At 38.5% G+C, this 17412-nt stretch overlaps 1 protein-coding gene across 1 annotated transcript; it reads right to left on the bottom strand.

Annotated features, from left to right (window-relative positions):
• Nucleotides 1-1141: 1141 nt before the first annotated feature.
• LOC108056459 (uncharacterized) lies at nucleotides 1142-2869 on the bottom strand. The gene has a single exon (XM_017140258.3). The coding sequence runs from the start codon at nucleotides 2500-2502 to the stop codon at nucleotides 1441-1443; it is 1062 nt and encodes a 353-aa protein (XP_016995747.2). The 5' UTR covers nucleotides 2503-2869; the 3' UTR covers nucleotides 1142-1440.
• Between the last annotated feature and the right edge of the window lie 14543 nt (nucleotides 2870-17412).

Here is a 17412-nt window from a genome sequence, read left to right as displayed (position 1 = left end):
TCAGAGATGATGAATGTGCGGGATATACTTCTAAAGAGGTTGAATTCTGCTGGTGGAAAAGTAGCTAGATTTTATATATTATTTTTAATAATTAAACTCATAATATAAACACACAGATTTCTTTATACCCCTATCAAGTTTATCACTAAAGGTTCCTAACTTTTTTGCAAGCTTATCAAAAGCATATATTTTTTTCGTTACTAATATAAGTTTAATATGTGCAAAATGATTTTTGGTTGGATTACTTTAAGCTCTAAAGCTGACAGACAAAAGCTGAAAACGGGGGATGATTTGGTTTTTTTTTATAACTGAAAGGGTTTCTACTATAATTTTAAAATGGTTTTAAATTATGATACTTTTATTTTTAGCTATGTGTTAAAATATAGCCACTTGAGCAGCTCAGATGAGGATGAGGATCCTCTTCCAGCCTCTATGCCATCCTCTGTTTTTCCAGCCAGTTGGCCAGCTGCTGCCTGTATTTGTAAATGTATCTTATCCTGACTCTGAGTCCTCCCACTCTTCGTGATCCTGGATCCTGGGGCGTGCCATTGTACCTGTCGGGCATTCAATAGTTCTCAATTTCCCAACCTGTATCGCCGTTGTTTGTTTTGGTCACCTGGAAAAGCAAAGCAAATCGCTTGGTCAAGCAACTGTGTAAATATATGTTATGTTTCACGCAGGTCAAAATGCATTCGGCACGAGCTTGGATATTACGTAGATGACGAAGGTGACCGCAGATGTTTCATATTTGTCATAATAATTTCAGTAATTTCATTAAAATCAACAATATGCTATCGTCTTTTGCTAGAATATTCTAAATTATGTTTAAGTGCAATTAATTATAATAATTATTTCAAGGAGTTGATTGGAAGGTGGTGCTATCTATATTAGTAAAGCTTTTATGAAATTGACTAAGGGGCCTCCTAAAAATATATTCATTCAAAATATCTATTTGAACTTTGATATAGTCATTATATGCTACTAGAATTCATAGATAGATATAGATAGAAATACCTCTAAAAATATAAAAGTATTTACCCCAAAGGCCATTTATTTTCTAGAATTAAATCTGAAATATCAAGCACACCTTCCCATTCCATCAAAAATAGTAGCTTTTGATTTTACTGCATTTATTTTGAAAAAAATAGTTATATAGTAAACTTAAAATATTAATAAATATTTGTTTAAAATTAAATAATGGAAAAAAAAGTGGTGAATACAAAAACTACATAACAGCAGCGTCGAAAAAAAAAAGTTGTATAAATAATTGGATTAAATACGGATGAACTTAGGCTAGGAAAATATGTACAGTAATTTTGTATAGTTTGGTTTTAAGACTTAGGAACTAGATAAGCGTCATAGTTAAGCGTTTTCCCCCCGTTTGTCAGCGTGGCTCGCTCTTCTCTTTTCTTTTCCTTTTGTGGCTCGAAGGACCTCTCCTTAGACATAGATGGACGAGGGCAGGGCCAGTCCCACCTCGAAGTAGTTGCGCTCGTCGACCTTGAAGCGCTTGATGGGCGACTCCTTGGCGATGATCTCCTTGCGGCCCCGCTTCATGGTCTTCACCGGGGTCTCGAGGCAGAAGGTGTTGTCGCCGGGCGCCGGAAGATTGGAGATTGGATTGGCCGCCACCGGGGTGGCCAGTTGGATGAGCACATTGTGGGGTATTTTGCTCAGCGGAGAGGCAGGCTCCGGAGTGGCCATCATGGGCAGTGGGACCAAACCAAAGCTCAGATCGGCGGCGGGATCATCGCCAGCTGCGTAGGATGGGGAGAGCACCTCCTGCGGGCCGTTCGACTCCATTTGCTGCTTGACCAGGGTGCGCCTGCGCAGATTGAAGGTGGATCGGCGCGGCTTCTTCTTGCTGCCCACGTCCGCCTTGCAGGCCGAGTCCAAGATGGCATCTATCAGGCGATCCAAAGTCTGATCGCCCATCTGCGTGGAGGCGGGCTGCGGGGTAATGGGACGCACTGCCTCCGGTTGCCGCAGCTCCTTCACTTCCGCTTCCTCCAAGGTGGCCACAAAGTCGTCGTCCAGCTTGCGCTGCCTCAGCTTTTGAGCTTCTCCCGCTCCAACGATGTAGCGTGGCTGCCCCAAAAAGGGATCCATGCCCCGCAGCGCCAAGTGCTGGCCACTTGGCAGTCCATTGGGCGAGTAGTCCTCGGCGAAGCGCGGCAAGGTGGTGGCATATCGCACACTCTGCACCCGCTGGGGCGCCGCATTTCGAGTGGCCACCGCCTCCGGGGTGACATTGCGTATATCGCTGAGCGGAGCCAAGACCAGCGGACTGTTCAGCAGCCGGGCCATGGGCACGATGGAGTGCGGCGTGGAGTGGAAGCCCACCGTATCGGGCACATTCTCCTTGTTGGCTATGGTGGCCCTCCGCTGGCGGCGCTGCCTCCTCTGGAGTCGCCTCCTCTGGGTTTCACTGGGATCCGGGATCTGATTCTGCTGCAGGGGAATCTCGTTCAGGCGCTGCGCCGATGCCGTCCACTTGAGCATTTTTTGGGATTTCGGATGAGGGTGCACAAAAAAAAAGATATTTATCTGTAGACTCTGGCTAGTCTTCTACTACTGCTCTCGACCGCTCTCGCTGACAAACTGAAGCGGTACTTGGAGCGGGCCGGGTTTTATACCCGCTCCCGGGGTTACGGGGTTAGGGGTTGTTGCGCAAGAGGCACCCCGGCGGGCAGAAGGACACTCGCTCTTTCGCTCTCTCCCAGTCGCGCTCTCTCTCTCGATAAGGAGTTCTCTTTCTGGCCAAGAATCATCTTCAGCCGGGTGATATGAAGATCTAGATCTGAAGGATCTCGAGCAAAAACTTATAAACTATTGAGATAAATTCATTTTTAGTTATATCTTAGAAGAAACCTATTTTGTATGATCTTTTAATTTGTAACATGGTATAATAATATGATTTTGATACTTTTTAGAGGATATTTCACCCAATTCAGTTCCAGATCTTTCCCACAGTCAGCAGTCCTACCCAGGAATCCCCTACTCCAATCCACTCATCCACAGCACCACCACACGAAAATGACATCTAGATGTCTATCGGCCAGCGCTTGGTTATTAAATTTGCTTTCATTCCCCTCAAGGAAGTCCGCTTCCTTTTCTCCCTTTTCTCCCCCTCATTTGAATGGGCATTTTCAGAGGACAGCAACAGGCTGGAAAACGGAAAAAACGGAAGGAAGCCCAGGTTGGCCAGGCTAATTAGCCCATGCCAAAGTCCAACTTCCTGGCCGACAGCTCCTCGTCATTTTCATTTTCAGTTGTTTTAGCCACTTGTCGTAGTTTTGGTATCAGTATTAATTGCGGCTCTTTAGCGGCCGCAAATGCAATTTATATACTCGGCGGTTTTTTAATTGAAAATGTTCGCCCACTCCGGAAGGAAGCATTAGAAAAACGTTACAAACTCTGGGAAAAGTCCTGTTGTCCAGTTGTTCAGCCAGCAGGGGGAAAAGTTTCTAAAAGTATGTTCATTATCACATTATCAAGTTCTTAATAGGTTGGTTTTAAAATAAGGGACTTGAAGGACTCTACTTTAAATTAATTATTACAAAAAAATATAAGAGAACAGTTTAAAAATAAAGGATAATAATATTGATATTTAGATAGATTTCAATTTTTTCTAGTAACGGTTCTCAAAATGCATTTTTAAGTATAGGTTCCCATCATCAGCTTAAATCTAAGCCGCAGCTCCTCGAATATAAATATGAATATGAAATATGGAACCAATAAGCGGATATGTTTCTGATGACAAGATCAAAGATAACTGCCCACATATGTGGCTCTTGACCAGCTGTAGACGAAGTGATCATCGAGATCCCTGAGTGATCTTCAAGTGATCATCAGCCGGGGCTCCTAAGTGAGGTTCAAGTGATGCGAGCTCGTCATCTTCTGGACTTGGATCACTCAAAGTGTCCGTGACCAACGTGGCTGGGTTATCTGGTGATCTGATCTCGTTTCGGATATGTTACTTACATTCCCTGAATGGTTTCCCCTAAATAATCTCTCTATTTGCGATCTTTCGATCGCTGAAAGATTTCCGCTAACGGGGATCGTATATTTCGCACGTTATCCTTTCGTTTTTTTTTGCGGTGAAAGTTGTTTGGTTTTGTAGGTTTTCTTTGTGACTATCTTTCGATCGTCCTTTGTCCTCGATACGGACAAACAGAAAAAAAAAAGAAAAGGGTGCCTGTGTAGTTAATTGATTGCCCCGTTCCATCCACCGAAATGGCGAATTTCTCAACTTTTCAACTCTTTTCCCCGCGTTTACTTGGCGAAATCCGAAATGCGCTCCTTTTGCTTGCTTTTTACCCCGTTTTCCCTTCGATTTGCCCTCGTTATGTCCCCGAATCCTTCGATTCCTCTTTGTGGCGCTGAGTTATCGCTGTTTACATAGCCGCACAAAAGGATTAAATGGGATTTTGAGAGAGTTTCCAGAGCAAAAGAAAGGCCCAAGATATCGGCATGTTGATTAATATGATTTAACGAGCGTCCTGCTAAACAAGGCGTATCCCGATTTGTCTTCGCTCCGCTTGTGCGAGTATGTTTTCCAATAAATTCCCGGCAAAATTACCATAATCCTCGCATTTTCTGCGGTTTAAAAAGGGCAAGGAGAGAAAACAAATGGATAAAGAACTACACGAAAACCACTCAAATTCAATTTGAGTTTTCAGCATTTCGTGTGCGACGATTTTACGCTTAATTAACGAGCCCAAGGACCCCGAAGCCCAAAGGCTGAAGGACCGCTGCCCGAAGTCACGATCCAGTCCCGATTGCTATATGCAAATTGCCCATGCATTTTTTATCGGATCATCCGTCCCTTTCCCCCGCTCGGCGGCCCTCTCGCTCGCTCGCACGCGTGTTTAGGGGAGAGCGCGTCGCCAAGAGGCACTTGACTTTCACTCTCACTCCTTCGGGGTCCTGAGATCCCATCCCGAGTACCGGTACCGAGATCCTGAACCGGAGGAACTGCGTTTTTCAGGAGGGATTTGCATGCTCGATGGCCTGTGGCTAAAAACTCGCCACTTTGGCGCATAAACTTTGCAAATCCTTTGATAGAGATGCTCTTTCACCCTTTTACTAGCTATAGCTAGATTTTAAGGGTTAAAAAATTTTAAAAAATATTTTTTGGTCTTATATACAAGTTGCGAAAACTGATAAATAAATTATAGATTAAAAGACAATCTTGCATACATATTTATTATGTTTAAAAACAACAGTGAAAAAGCAAAAACTTAATATTAAATATTATAGATCTTGTTTTAGAAACATATTCAATTTAAATAATATATTTTAATAAGTTATAGGTTGTAATTTAATAGTTTTATTTTTTATTAATACGATTCTAGTAGATACAGCCCTTATGAGAGTGTTAAATGTAGCCACTTGATCCTCACTGATTTCCATTTCCCTCCCTTTCGCATATATGCTAACATCGCATGCAGATCTCGGGGGCACTTCGGCAGGACCTTATAGATAGGGCTGCTTTATTGTTGCTGCCTGTGATTAATGCGCCCGTGTTCGCATTGTTTGCGAAATTTATCGATATTTGATTTGCTGCGCGCGGCCGCCTAAAATGGTATTCAAAAATGCTCAAAGTGTATCAAATGTTTGTCGCGCGGCTTTGTTTGCGTTTTGCATAATGGAGGGAAAGTGTTTGCGAAAGGGGGAAATTCAAATAGGAATCGTAATGAAATGGGCAAATAGGGAAAGTGCCAGGTTCGCGACTTCATTAACGCATTGCAAAAAAAGAGGTTGGGGGATTTTTACGACTCTGATTCCAAGCGGAACCCACAAAAAAGTGAAACCATTAAATCATAAATGAACTAAAATGATTAATTGATTTCATAACTTTTTACGCTGGCACTTTTTGGTTTTTGGAGCAGGGGAAGGGAAAGGGAAAGGGAAAGAAATCAAATGATTCGAAATGGAATGAAATGACTGGCAGAATATAAAGGATAAATGGCAATAGCAATAACGGGCCCCTGGCAAATATCATGTTTATGCTCATAACTTTCAACTCAAAAGTCGACCAACTGTCAACTGTCAAATACGAGACAATTTCGCAAACGAAGTCTGGCCATTTCGGGGTGGGGGATGCTCTCTACTCTCTATAAGGACGACGACTCCGAATTGTGACCCTGAAAAAATAAAGGAGAGGCTGCGCAAACTGGAACACCCAAAGGATGCGTCTGAGGCAGACGTCGCAAGACAATGGATGCCATAATGAAGAGCAGATACAGATACAGATACATTCAGAGAAGATCCTGCCGCACAGCTACAGATACAGATACAGATACGCAACGGGAGATGTCTGCAGCATCCAAGGAGCAAAAACTAAATTACAACAAAGGGGACGCTAGAGGAAAGGATGCGATTGCGATTGCTATTGCGAAGTGGGCTAAAAATCAGAGGGTCGGGGGCTGGAAATTATTGCAAATAATTTAGAGCACATATTGCACATACATACGAAAAAAAAGGAAAAGGATCCGATCCCTTTTCGGTTTGTTCGTTTGTCATTTGCCCACGGCGAAAATCAGCAAGGATTCGCAAGGAGCAAAACCCAAGAAGTAGATCTCCCAGCCCCTCGAACATAAATTTGCAACAATTAAAAACAAAGTTAATTAAAATTTATGTGCGACAGTTTTCTGCACACTCGCACACTCGAGAAAACGAAAACGAAAAAGAAAGTGCCGATCGGGCCCATCCTTTTTTCCTAATTGCTGGGTGTGTCCTGCGAAATGGGGAGGCATTCTGCGCTTCAACAGCCCACTTAAAAAAGATGGGCAGAGATATGGGACATTCCCTATCTGCTATGAGGTACGAGGTACAAGGCATAAAGAAAGAAAGCCCGAATGTGGCAAATAGAGATGTTCGGCCATGGCCATACATAAAAAATGGGAGGATCCAGGAGGCGGAGGCGATGACCATCGATGACCAGTGGTTGACCCACATATAAGGCGCACAAAAGATTTTATAGCCTATTGGTCAAATAGATTTTTACACAATAGTTTTTATGTTGCCTTGTTTCAAGGAATTCTAGAACTACAATTTCTAACTATTTTAATAGTTCCTCAACTGCATATATTTTAAACCAACAAATTTTTAATTTTTTGGTCAAAACTCCACGTTTTAAAAAATCCCAATCGTCATAACAATGCCAAATATAAAATGTCATACCTTGTTGAACTCGTAATAAAACTCCAAATCGATTGGCATTTCAAACTGGAAATTTTTAGAATAAAAATTTTATAAAAAATGCAAAAATTTTTCAAAAATTTTAATTTTTAGTAGGTGGTGGGGATTGTTAGCTTGGGTTGTTAGCTGCATAAAAAAGTTCCCTCGCCTGTGAGTTTCATTTTGGTCAAGTTACAATCGAAACACCCAAGAAAAAAACGCATTTTTGTCACAAATCAAGTTTTTATTTCATTTCTTAACAATCGATCTCCTTAAATCTATTTGTTTTGTACATTTGTTACATAAAGTCAGCTTATCCGAATAAAAACGCATTTTATTGTCTTTTCCCGCCCCGCTGTTTCCGAATCCTTTGGTGGATTCCGATCGGGCGGCGCCTATTTTGCATAGGAACCACAATTGGCGCCTCTGGTTTTACGATCCGGCGGGGGGTAGCTGCGATCCTGCCATCCTGCGATCTTAAGGATCTGGGCCGCAGTGTCCTGCTCCGCTTCCGATCGGCCCAATTCGCATTGGCGCATCCTTTGTTCGCCTCACGAGCTCTCGACGCAGACAAAGGCGGCCTGTCGGTTTTTTGATGCGCTCCCGATGCGTAGCAGATTTATTGGCCTTTGGCTTTGTTTGATCGCATCCTGGTCCGAGGACTCGGACTGCGACTCGTCCTTGTCACGTTCCACACGCTGCGAGGATCTAGCAGAGCCAACAGAAGATGAAACCCCGAACTAAGGAGCGTGAAAGTGCCGAATGTCCGGCAGCCGGACCTCAACAAAAGGATCAAGGATCGAGATGAGCCAATTTCAATTTCAATTTCGTTTCCCCTGCCAAAATTCTTGCGCAAAAATTACCCAAAACGTCTCTAAATTAGAGCAACTGTCTTGGGCCCTCGGGCTCTACTGTGGTGCGCCGAGTGCGTTGAGGTGCGGCGGTGGTTGGAGGGCCCACTGTGGATTGCAGCTGCCTCCATGGTCCATCGTCCTTGGACTACCGGACTTAATGCCTATTATCCTTTTACCTGGAGCCGACAGCTATTACGGCTAGGACTGCCAGGAGGAGGAGCTCTTGAAAGGCTTTCCTTAAGTCTAAATCGATTCAGAGCAAAACTCATCGTTCTGATTTTGTGAACCAATTTAATTTGGTACTTTTTGGTACATAAATCGTTTCTAAGACGATCCTAGCTAGGTGAAATTGTCTATACTTTGAATTATTAGATATAGGAATTAAATAATGGAATCTTAAATACTTTGAATAATATTTGTATAGATGTAAACGTTGTTTTTTTGATAGTATCATAGATAATAAAAAAATATTTTTATCGACACATATCAAGTTTCCTTTCTTTCCATAACTATAATTCCATTTAGCACTGACCGTTCAAAGTTTATTAAATACAAATTATGCAATCACGGGGTACAAAAAAGAAACAAGGGAAAGTCAGGGAAGACAGGACCCTCGCGGCGCATCCTTCGCATGTAATTAGCCCTGCAGTTCGTCGATATGGAAATCTCGGCTTGCCACCTTGATTGACAATCCCCCTGATCCTCATCCTGATCCCGATCTGCCACGTCTCTCAAAAGTGATGTTCTGCGAGGGACGGAATGCATAAAAAAAGGAAACATTTCCCACGTAACCCAAGATGTCTGGAAAAAAATGAGAGAAGAAAAAACGCCGCACCCCCAGGAGAAAGCAATGTTGTTGCAACCATAGCTAACAAGCCTGTAATTACTCGGCAAAGATTGTTGCCCATGTAACACCTTAATGGACTTTGCGTCAGTAACTCAGTAACTCAGCCACGTTACCCCCCAGAAAACCCAGGGAGGCTCCGTGGAAATTTGCATAAAAAATTCAGAAATACCCAAGAAATGAAAAATGAAAATCGGAAATCCGAAATCCGTGACCCTGTCAGGGTGAATCCTTTCGATGATATTTTGACATGACATCGTGGAAATATTTATTTGTCATCGCCTTGACAAAGGGATTAGGCGCAATCATATTTTCCGGACACGGAAAGCCGTGTTCTGCCGTCCCGGAATTAGCATAGGTCCCAAGTGGGATGGGGGAAATATTTTGACACCCAGTCCCGTGTGAGGAGGCACAATAGACAGTTCAATTATGAGCACAAAGGGTTAGGGTTAGTTGCCAAGGAGTTGGAGTTTCGGCTCTGACCAGCCTAAGCTGGCTTACATAACCCGAGCGCACAAAGCAAATCGGAACTAAGTCGCTTAAGGAGCTGCAGGATGTGTCAAGATCCCCTGACATCTGCCGGACCTACGTAGCCCTTTCTTATCGCCAGTGCCGCATCGCTCGGGGCTCCTAAATGCAGCAATTAACTTAAAGACTACCTCAAGATATCCCGAGGAGCGAGAGGAGCGCAAGGAAGAGCGGGTCACTCAAGCGCGGAGTCCAAAGTCAGCCTCTAAGTAGTTGCACTTCCGACAATTACCCACTGTACTGCTGTACTGTACAGTCAGGACCCCGAGCACGGACATTCCTTGGCTCCTGTGGGGGAGTAATCGTAGTCGAAATGATTGCGGTCAGCCGGGGCCTCTCGTTTCTCAGGGTCATAGATCGCTAAACATGCTATTGTCGAACCCTCTTGCGGAACTTTCTTGGTTTGTTCTTAGAGGGTTTTACATAGTATATTGATTTAGTGAAAATTATACACCAAATAGATTTATGACGGGTGTAAAAATATTACTTAAATATTACAAATAATGAATTAAATAAAATTATGTCCGATATGGTAATCGAATTTCTTATACTCTTTTCTTAATTTATTTTCGAAATTTAATTTAATATCTCTTTCATAATGTTTATGTTCTAAGCAAAGTTTTGAGTTTATTAGTAATATTTTATTTGTATATTTGTTACTATTATTTTTAAGAATCGAATTTCATACACTGTTTTTATAATTTATTTTCGAAATTTAACTTAATATCTCTTTCATGATTTAAATAATGTTGTTGTATATTTGTTGTTAATATTTTAATATTAATATATTTTTATCCTTCTTTCCTTACAGTGAATACAATTGGTACAGTAAACGTCCTTGGCTGCTCTTCATTCACGGGTACATGCAAATCAATATCATAGCTACATATTTTGATTGACTAGTGACCGTCGAACAAAGCCAGGCTTAAAAGGCACATAAACACGGAAAACAGCTCTATAAAACTAAGTAAACAACGATGCGAAACCCGAAACCCACCCGAAACCTACGCCACCCCCTGCATGAATATGTACTCGAAATTAAGAAATTACAATGCGGTGGTACAAAACGTCGCATGGCCAATTAAAGTGCATTCGTTTTAGGCCTATAAAAACATCGAAATAGTGGGAGCAACTTGCATGAAGCGATAAGCAAATACCAATAAAAAGGACATCGGTTCCGTTCGTTTTCGGTTCGTTTTCGGAAGGGAGAAAAGTTGTGGGATGATACGGAATACGGACTATGTAAAGCGTCATCTGGCTGATCGGTTCGTTCGTGTTGGACAATTTAATGCAATTAGTGCGATATGCGATGGTCAGTGCTTCAGTTTTCCGGGACATCTCTCTATCGGTATCGGTATTGGGCACTCTGTATTCTGTATGCCATATCGGTAATTACATAATTACAGCGCGTGTCCCTGAAATCGAGGGGTACATCGCATAGCCACCCTCTCTTCAGATCAGAAGAAGGTGGCACATGTCATATGCCGCGGCATTCCAGTTCCGATTCCGATTTCACTCGGCTGATTAATGATATTATGTAATCCCATTAGGGGCCTTTCCACCTCGGGGCAGTTCGTTGAAAAACGAAAAAAAAATACCAGAGAGCCGTAGAGAAAATGCCAATGGCAATGCCTGTAAAATGCAATCAACCGCAATAATCGCGAGAAGCGAAAATCGCAAAAATCGAAAGCAAAACATTAGGCGCCTAATGCGACTTAGTCCGAAAATGGGAGGGATCTAGAAATGGAAATGGAACTTGAAATGAAACTAGAAATTGCCATTTGCAAGGCCCAAGAAAACCAGACCAACGACCCACTTCAATGACGATGTGTTAATTTCGTTTGATTGACATCTGTCGACTGCGATCCTCTCATTCCGGCAGATTCTTCCTTAAAAAAGGCAAATGTCCCGTCTCCCGACTTGTCATGTAAATCTCAATCTCAAGGATGTTGTTGCGGCTGGCCAAGCATGACACTACATATTTTCGGATCTCGGGAATTTTACATTTCGGATAGCGTCTTTTTGGGCAAGGACCTCGCCTCACAGGACATCCCAATTGTCCCGATTGAGCTGTCAGCGGATGACGGGGCACAAAGTCACAATCAAAAACAAAAACGGCACGAACAGCAGATAAACAACTTTTTGCAGCCCGAACTTGAAACAGATATCCATACACGAAACGAGGACATCTTCCCAAAGAGTCAATGTCAAAACTTTCTTCTATTTTTCCCCGAAAGACAGATGCAAACTTAATCGGCGCAAAAAAAAAGAGCAAAGGACAGCGCAGAGGGAAGGATTGTAATTTAAGACACTCTGCCATTCATGACGTTTAAATTTCGCAAATTGTCAAAAATTATTGCATTCGATATGCAGCGAACAAAACGCAGGGAAATGCAATTGGAAAGGGAAAGGGAAAATTGTGCAATGAAGCCGACAACATTTTGCATGCCTCGCAAACCTTAACCCTTGAGCGAGAGTGAGGAGAGGAGGTCCTCTAATCACTCGGAAAATGCCTCCCATCGCCGCCCCTCTTGCGAACTTCTTGAGGAGTGTGTGAAAAATTGATAGACTTGTCATTCGGGGTGGATTTCCCTTTCGCCCGTTGTCCTCCTTCTCATAAAGTTGCATAAATGTCAGGCGACTGTCATGACAACCTCTTGTAAACGCCCCATAATTTTTATTATTAATGGACTCGGTCCGCTATAATCGATGAGCGGGCATATCCTATATCTTATATCTGCCATCGATTTCGCATGCCGAAAAGAGTTGGCAGGGGCCATACAGAGTGTGTGCCGACCCATCCGTTCCTATTTTTTATAGTCTTTTACCCAGGTCTTTAAATTGAAAGCCACAGAATATATTCTTCAACTCTCTTAAGGCTTAGATTATTTCATATTCTTGATTTCATAAGTGAAGATTGAAATCAGCATATAAATTAAGTATATTATATTTTGATTATGTTTTACAAATTATTAATCGTGATATGTAAATATCTACAGGGTTTTACCTCAACTTAATGTATTAAAATTATTTTTTTTATCATTTCCGTTTTTTATTATTGACTTAAAAATAACATCTTTAAAATTTATTGTTAAACGCCATTTATTAGCAAAAATGTAAGTAACAGATAGATATTTTTGGATCGAGTCTGTGCTAACAACAGCAAGGCTTCCTACCCGGAAATGAACACGTAATAGCAAAGTTTCCCACCATCAATGTAAACTGTGTATCTTACATTGTAAAATTAATATTGAATGCCCATGTTCTGTATGCTTACGCTAGATGTCGCTAACAGCCGGTTGGCCAACATAAAATAAACGCCCAATTTTAATAAAAATCCAAAAATCATTTTTGGTTTTTTTGCTGTAACTTGGACAAAAATGGTCCTACACCAAAAATTCATACTGTTTTGAACAGATAACAAAATTTGCTATAAATCCATAAAACTTTCCGTATGATTTTGAAAAAATAAAATTTTCGCCAATTTTTAATTTTTTTATAAGGGGGTACCCCATGATTTTTTTCGAAAAATTAAAAATAAATAAATTGTCAAGGTTTAAATGCCAATCGTTAGGAAATTTAATAACGAGTTCAGAAAGGTATGACAATCCATACTTTGAATCAGTACTTGCTTTGTTATAGCGAAAAAACGGGTTTGGTTTTTTTTTGGAAATTCGGGATTTCAGTTTTTGACAAAAATTGGAATTTTTTCTTTTGGTTTTTTTGCTGTAACTTGGCCAAAAATGGCCCTACACCAAAAATTCATACTGTTTTGAACAGATAACAAAATTTGCTAAAAATCCATAAAACTTTCCGTATGATTTTGAAAAAATAAAATTTTCGCCAATTTTTAATTTTTTTATAAGGGGGTACCCCATGATTTTTTTCGAAAAATTAAAAATAAATAAATTGTCAAGGTTTAAATGCCAATCGTTAGGAAACTTAATAACGAGTTCAGAAAGGTATGACAATCCATACTTTGAATCAGTATTTGCTTTGTTATAGCGAAAAAACGGGTTTGGTTTTTTTTGGAAATTCGGGATTTCAGTTTTTGACAAAAATTGGAATTTTTTCTTTTGGTTTTTTTGCTGTAACTTGGCCAAAAATGGTCCTACACCAAAAATTCATACTGTTTTGAACAGATAACAAAATTTGCTATAAATCCATAAAACTTTCCGTATGATTTCGGAAAAATAAAATTTTCGCCAATTTTTAATTTTTTTATAAGGGGGTACCCCATGATTTTTTTCGAAAAATAAATTGTCAAGGTTTAAATGCCAATCGTTAGGAAATTTAATAACGAGTTCAGAAAGGTATGACAATCCATACTTTGAATCAGTATTTGCTTTGTTATAGCGAAAAAACTGCTTCGTTTTAGCAAAAAAACGGGTTTGTTTTTTTTTTTGGAAATTCGGGATTTCAATTTTTGACAAAAATTGGAATTTTTTCTTTTGGTTTTTTTGCGGTAACTTGGCCAAAAATGGTCCTACACCAAAAATTCATACTGTTTTGAACAGATAACAAAATTTGCTATAAACCCATAAAACTTTCCGTATGATTTTGAAAAAATAAAATTTTCGCCAATTTTTAATTTTTTTATAAGGGGGTACCCCATGATTTTTTTCGAAAAATTAAAAATAAATAAATTGTCAAGGTTTAAATGCCAATCGTTAGGAAATTTAATAACGAGTTCAGAAAGGTATGACAATCCATACTTTGAATCAGTACTTGCTTTGTTTTAGCGAAAAAACGGGTTTGGTTTTTTTTTGGAAATTCGCGATTTCAGTTTTTGACAAAAATTGGAATTTTTTCTTTTGGTTTTTTTGCTGTAACTTGGCCAAAAATGGCCCTACACCAAAAATTCATACTGTTTTGAACAGATAACAAAATTTGCTATAAATCCATAAAACTTTCCGTATGATTTCGGAAAAATAAAATTTTCGCCAATTTTTAATTTTTTTTATAAGGGGGTACCCCATGATTTTTTTCGAAAAATTAAAAATAAATAAATTGTCAAGGTTTAAATGCCAATCGTTAGGAAATTTAATAACGAGTTCAGAAAGGTATGACAATCCATACTTTGAATCAGTACTTGCTTTGTTTTAGCGAAAAAACGGGTTTGGTTTTTTTTTGGAAATTCGCGATTTCAGTTTTTGACAAAAATTGGAATTTTTTCTTTTGGTTTTTTTGCTGTAACTTGGCCAAAAATGGCCCTACACCAAAAATTCATACTGTTTTGAACAGATAACAAAATTTGCTATAAATCCATAAAACTTTCCGTATGATTTCGGAAAAATAAAATTTTCGCCAATTTTTAATTTTTTTTATAAGGGGGTACCCCATGATTTTTTTCGAAAAATTAAAAATAAATAAATTGTCAAGGTTTAAATGCCAATCGTTAGGAAATTTAATAACGAGTTCAGAAAGGTATGACAATCCATACTTTGAATCAGTACTTGCTTTGTTATAGCGAAAAAACGGGTTTGGTTTTTTTTTTGGAAATTCGGGATTTCAGTTTCTGACAAAAATTGGAATTTTTTCTTTTGGTTTTTTTGCTGTAACATGGCCAAAAATGGCCCTACACCAAAAATTCATACTGTTTTGAACAGATAACAAAATTTGCTATAAATCCATAAAACTTTCCGTATGATTTTGAAAAAATAAAATTTTCGCCAATTTTTAATTTTTTTATGAGGGGGTACCCCATGATTTTTTTCGAAAAATTAAAAATAAATAAATTGTCAAGGTTTAAATGCCAATCGTTAGGAAATTTAATAACGAGTTCAGAAAGGTATGACAATCCATACTTTGAATCAGTACTTGCTTTGTTATAGCGAAAAAACGGGTTTGGTTTTTTTTTGGAAATTCGGGATTTCAGTTTTTGACAAAAATTGGAATTTTTTCTTTTGGTTTTTTTGCTGTAACTTGGCCAAAAATGGCCCTACACCAAAAATTCATACTGTTTTGAACAGATAACAAAATTTGCTATAAATCCATAAAACTTTCCGTATGATTTTGAAAAAATAAAATTTTCGCCAATTTTTAATTTTTTTATAAGGGGGTACCCCATGATTTTTTTCGAAAAATTAAAAATAAATAAATTGTCAAGGTTTAAATGCCAATCGTTAGGAAATTTAATAACGAGTTCAGAAAGGTATGACAATCCATACTTTGAATCAGTATTTGCTTTGTTATAGCGAAAAAACTGCTTCGTTTTAGCAAAAAAACGGGTTTGTTTTTTTTTTTGGAAATTCGGGATTTCAATTTTTGACAAAAATTGGAATTTTTTCTTTTGGTTTTTTTGCGGTAACTTGGCCAAAAATGGTCCTACCCCAAAAATTCATACTGTTTTGAACAGATAACAAAATTTGCTATAAACCCATAAAACTTTCCGTATGATTTTGGAAAAATAAAATTTTCGCCAATTTTTAATTTTTTTATAAGGGGGTACCCCATGATTTTTTTCGAAAAATTAAAAATAAATAAATTGTCAAGGTTTAAATGCCAATCGTTAGGAAATTTAATAACGAGTTCAGAAAGGTATGACAATCCATACTTTGAATCAGTACTTGCTTTGTTATAGCGAAAAAACGGGTTTGGTTTTTTTTTGGAAATTCGGGATTTCAGTTTTTGACAAAAATTGGAATTTTTTCTTTTGGTTTTTTTGCTGTAACTTGGCCAAAAATGGCCCTACACCAAAAATTCATACTGTTTTGAACAGATAACAAAATTTGCTATAAATCCATAAAACTTTCCGTATGATTTTGAAAAAATAAAATTTTCGCCAATTTTTAATTTTTTTATAAGGGGGTACCCCATGATTTTTTTCGAAAAATTAAAAATAAATAAATTGTCAAGGTTTAAATGCCAATCGTTAGGAAATTTAATAACGAGTTCAGAAAGGTATGACAATCCATACTTTGAATCAGTACTTGCTTTGTTATAGCGAAAAAACGGGTTTGGTTTTTTTTTGGAAATTCGGGATTTCAGTTTTTGACAAAAATTGGAATTTTTTCTTTTGGTTTTTTTGCTGTAACATGGCCAAAAATGGCCCTACACCAAAAATTCATACTGTTTTGAACAGATAGCAAAATTTGCTATAAATCCATAAAACTTTCCGTATGATTTTGAAAAAATAAAATTTTCGCCAATTTTTAATTTTTTTATGAGGGGGTACCCCATGATTTTTTTTTGAAAAATTAAAAATAAATAAATTGTCAAGGTTTAAATGCCAATCGTTAGGAAATTTAATAACGAGTTCAGAAAGGTATGACAATCCATACTTTGAATCAGTACTTGCTTTGTTATAGCGAAAAAACGGGTTTGGTTTTTTTTTTTGGAAATTCGGGATTTCAGTTTTTGACAAAAATTGGAATTTTTTCTTTTGGTTTTTTTGCTGTAACTTGGCCAAAAATGGCCCTACACCAAAAATTCATACTGTTTTGAACAGATAACAAAATTTGCTATAAATCCATAAAACTTTCCGTATGATTTTGAAAAAATAAAATTTTCGCCAATTTTTAATTTTTTTATAAGGGGGTACCCCATGATTTTTTTCGAAAAATTAAAAATAAATAAATTGTCAAGGTTTAAATGCCAATCGTTAGGAAATTTAATAACGAGTTCAGAAAGGTATGACAATCCATACTTTGAATCAGTATTTGCTTTGTTATAGCGAAAAAACGCGTTCGTTTTAGCGAAAAAACGGGTTTGGTTTTTTTTTGGAAATTCGGGATTTCAGTTTTTGACAAAAATTTGAATTTTTTCTTTTGGTTTTTTTGCTGTAACTTGGCCAAAAATGGTCCTACACCAAAAATTCATACTGTTTTGAACAGATAACAAAATTTGCTATAAATCCATAAAACTTTCCGTATGATTTCGGAAAAATAAAATTTTCGCCAATTTTTAATTTTTTTATAAGGGGGTACCCCATGATTTTTTTCGAAAAATAAATTGTCAAGGTTTAAATGCCAATCGTTAGGAAATTTAATAACGAGTTCA

This window comes from Drosophila takahashii, chromosome X (assembly GCF_030179915.1).
Source record: "Drosophila takahashii strain IR98-3 E-12201 chromosome X, DtakHiC1v2, whole genome shotgun sequence".
NCBI lineage: Eukaryota > Metazoa > Arthropoda > Insecta > Diptera > Drosophilidae > Drosophila > Drosophila takahashii.
Note: the sequence above shows the minus strand (reverse complement) of the source record. Positions and strands in the feature narration are given on the sequence as shown.

Excerpts from the sequence above, each read along its gene's own strand:
- LOC108056459 (XM_017140258.3), bottom strand. The coding sequence starts at position 2,502 with ATGCTCAAGTGGACGGCATCGGCGCAGCGCCTGAACGAGATTCCCCTG.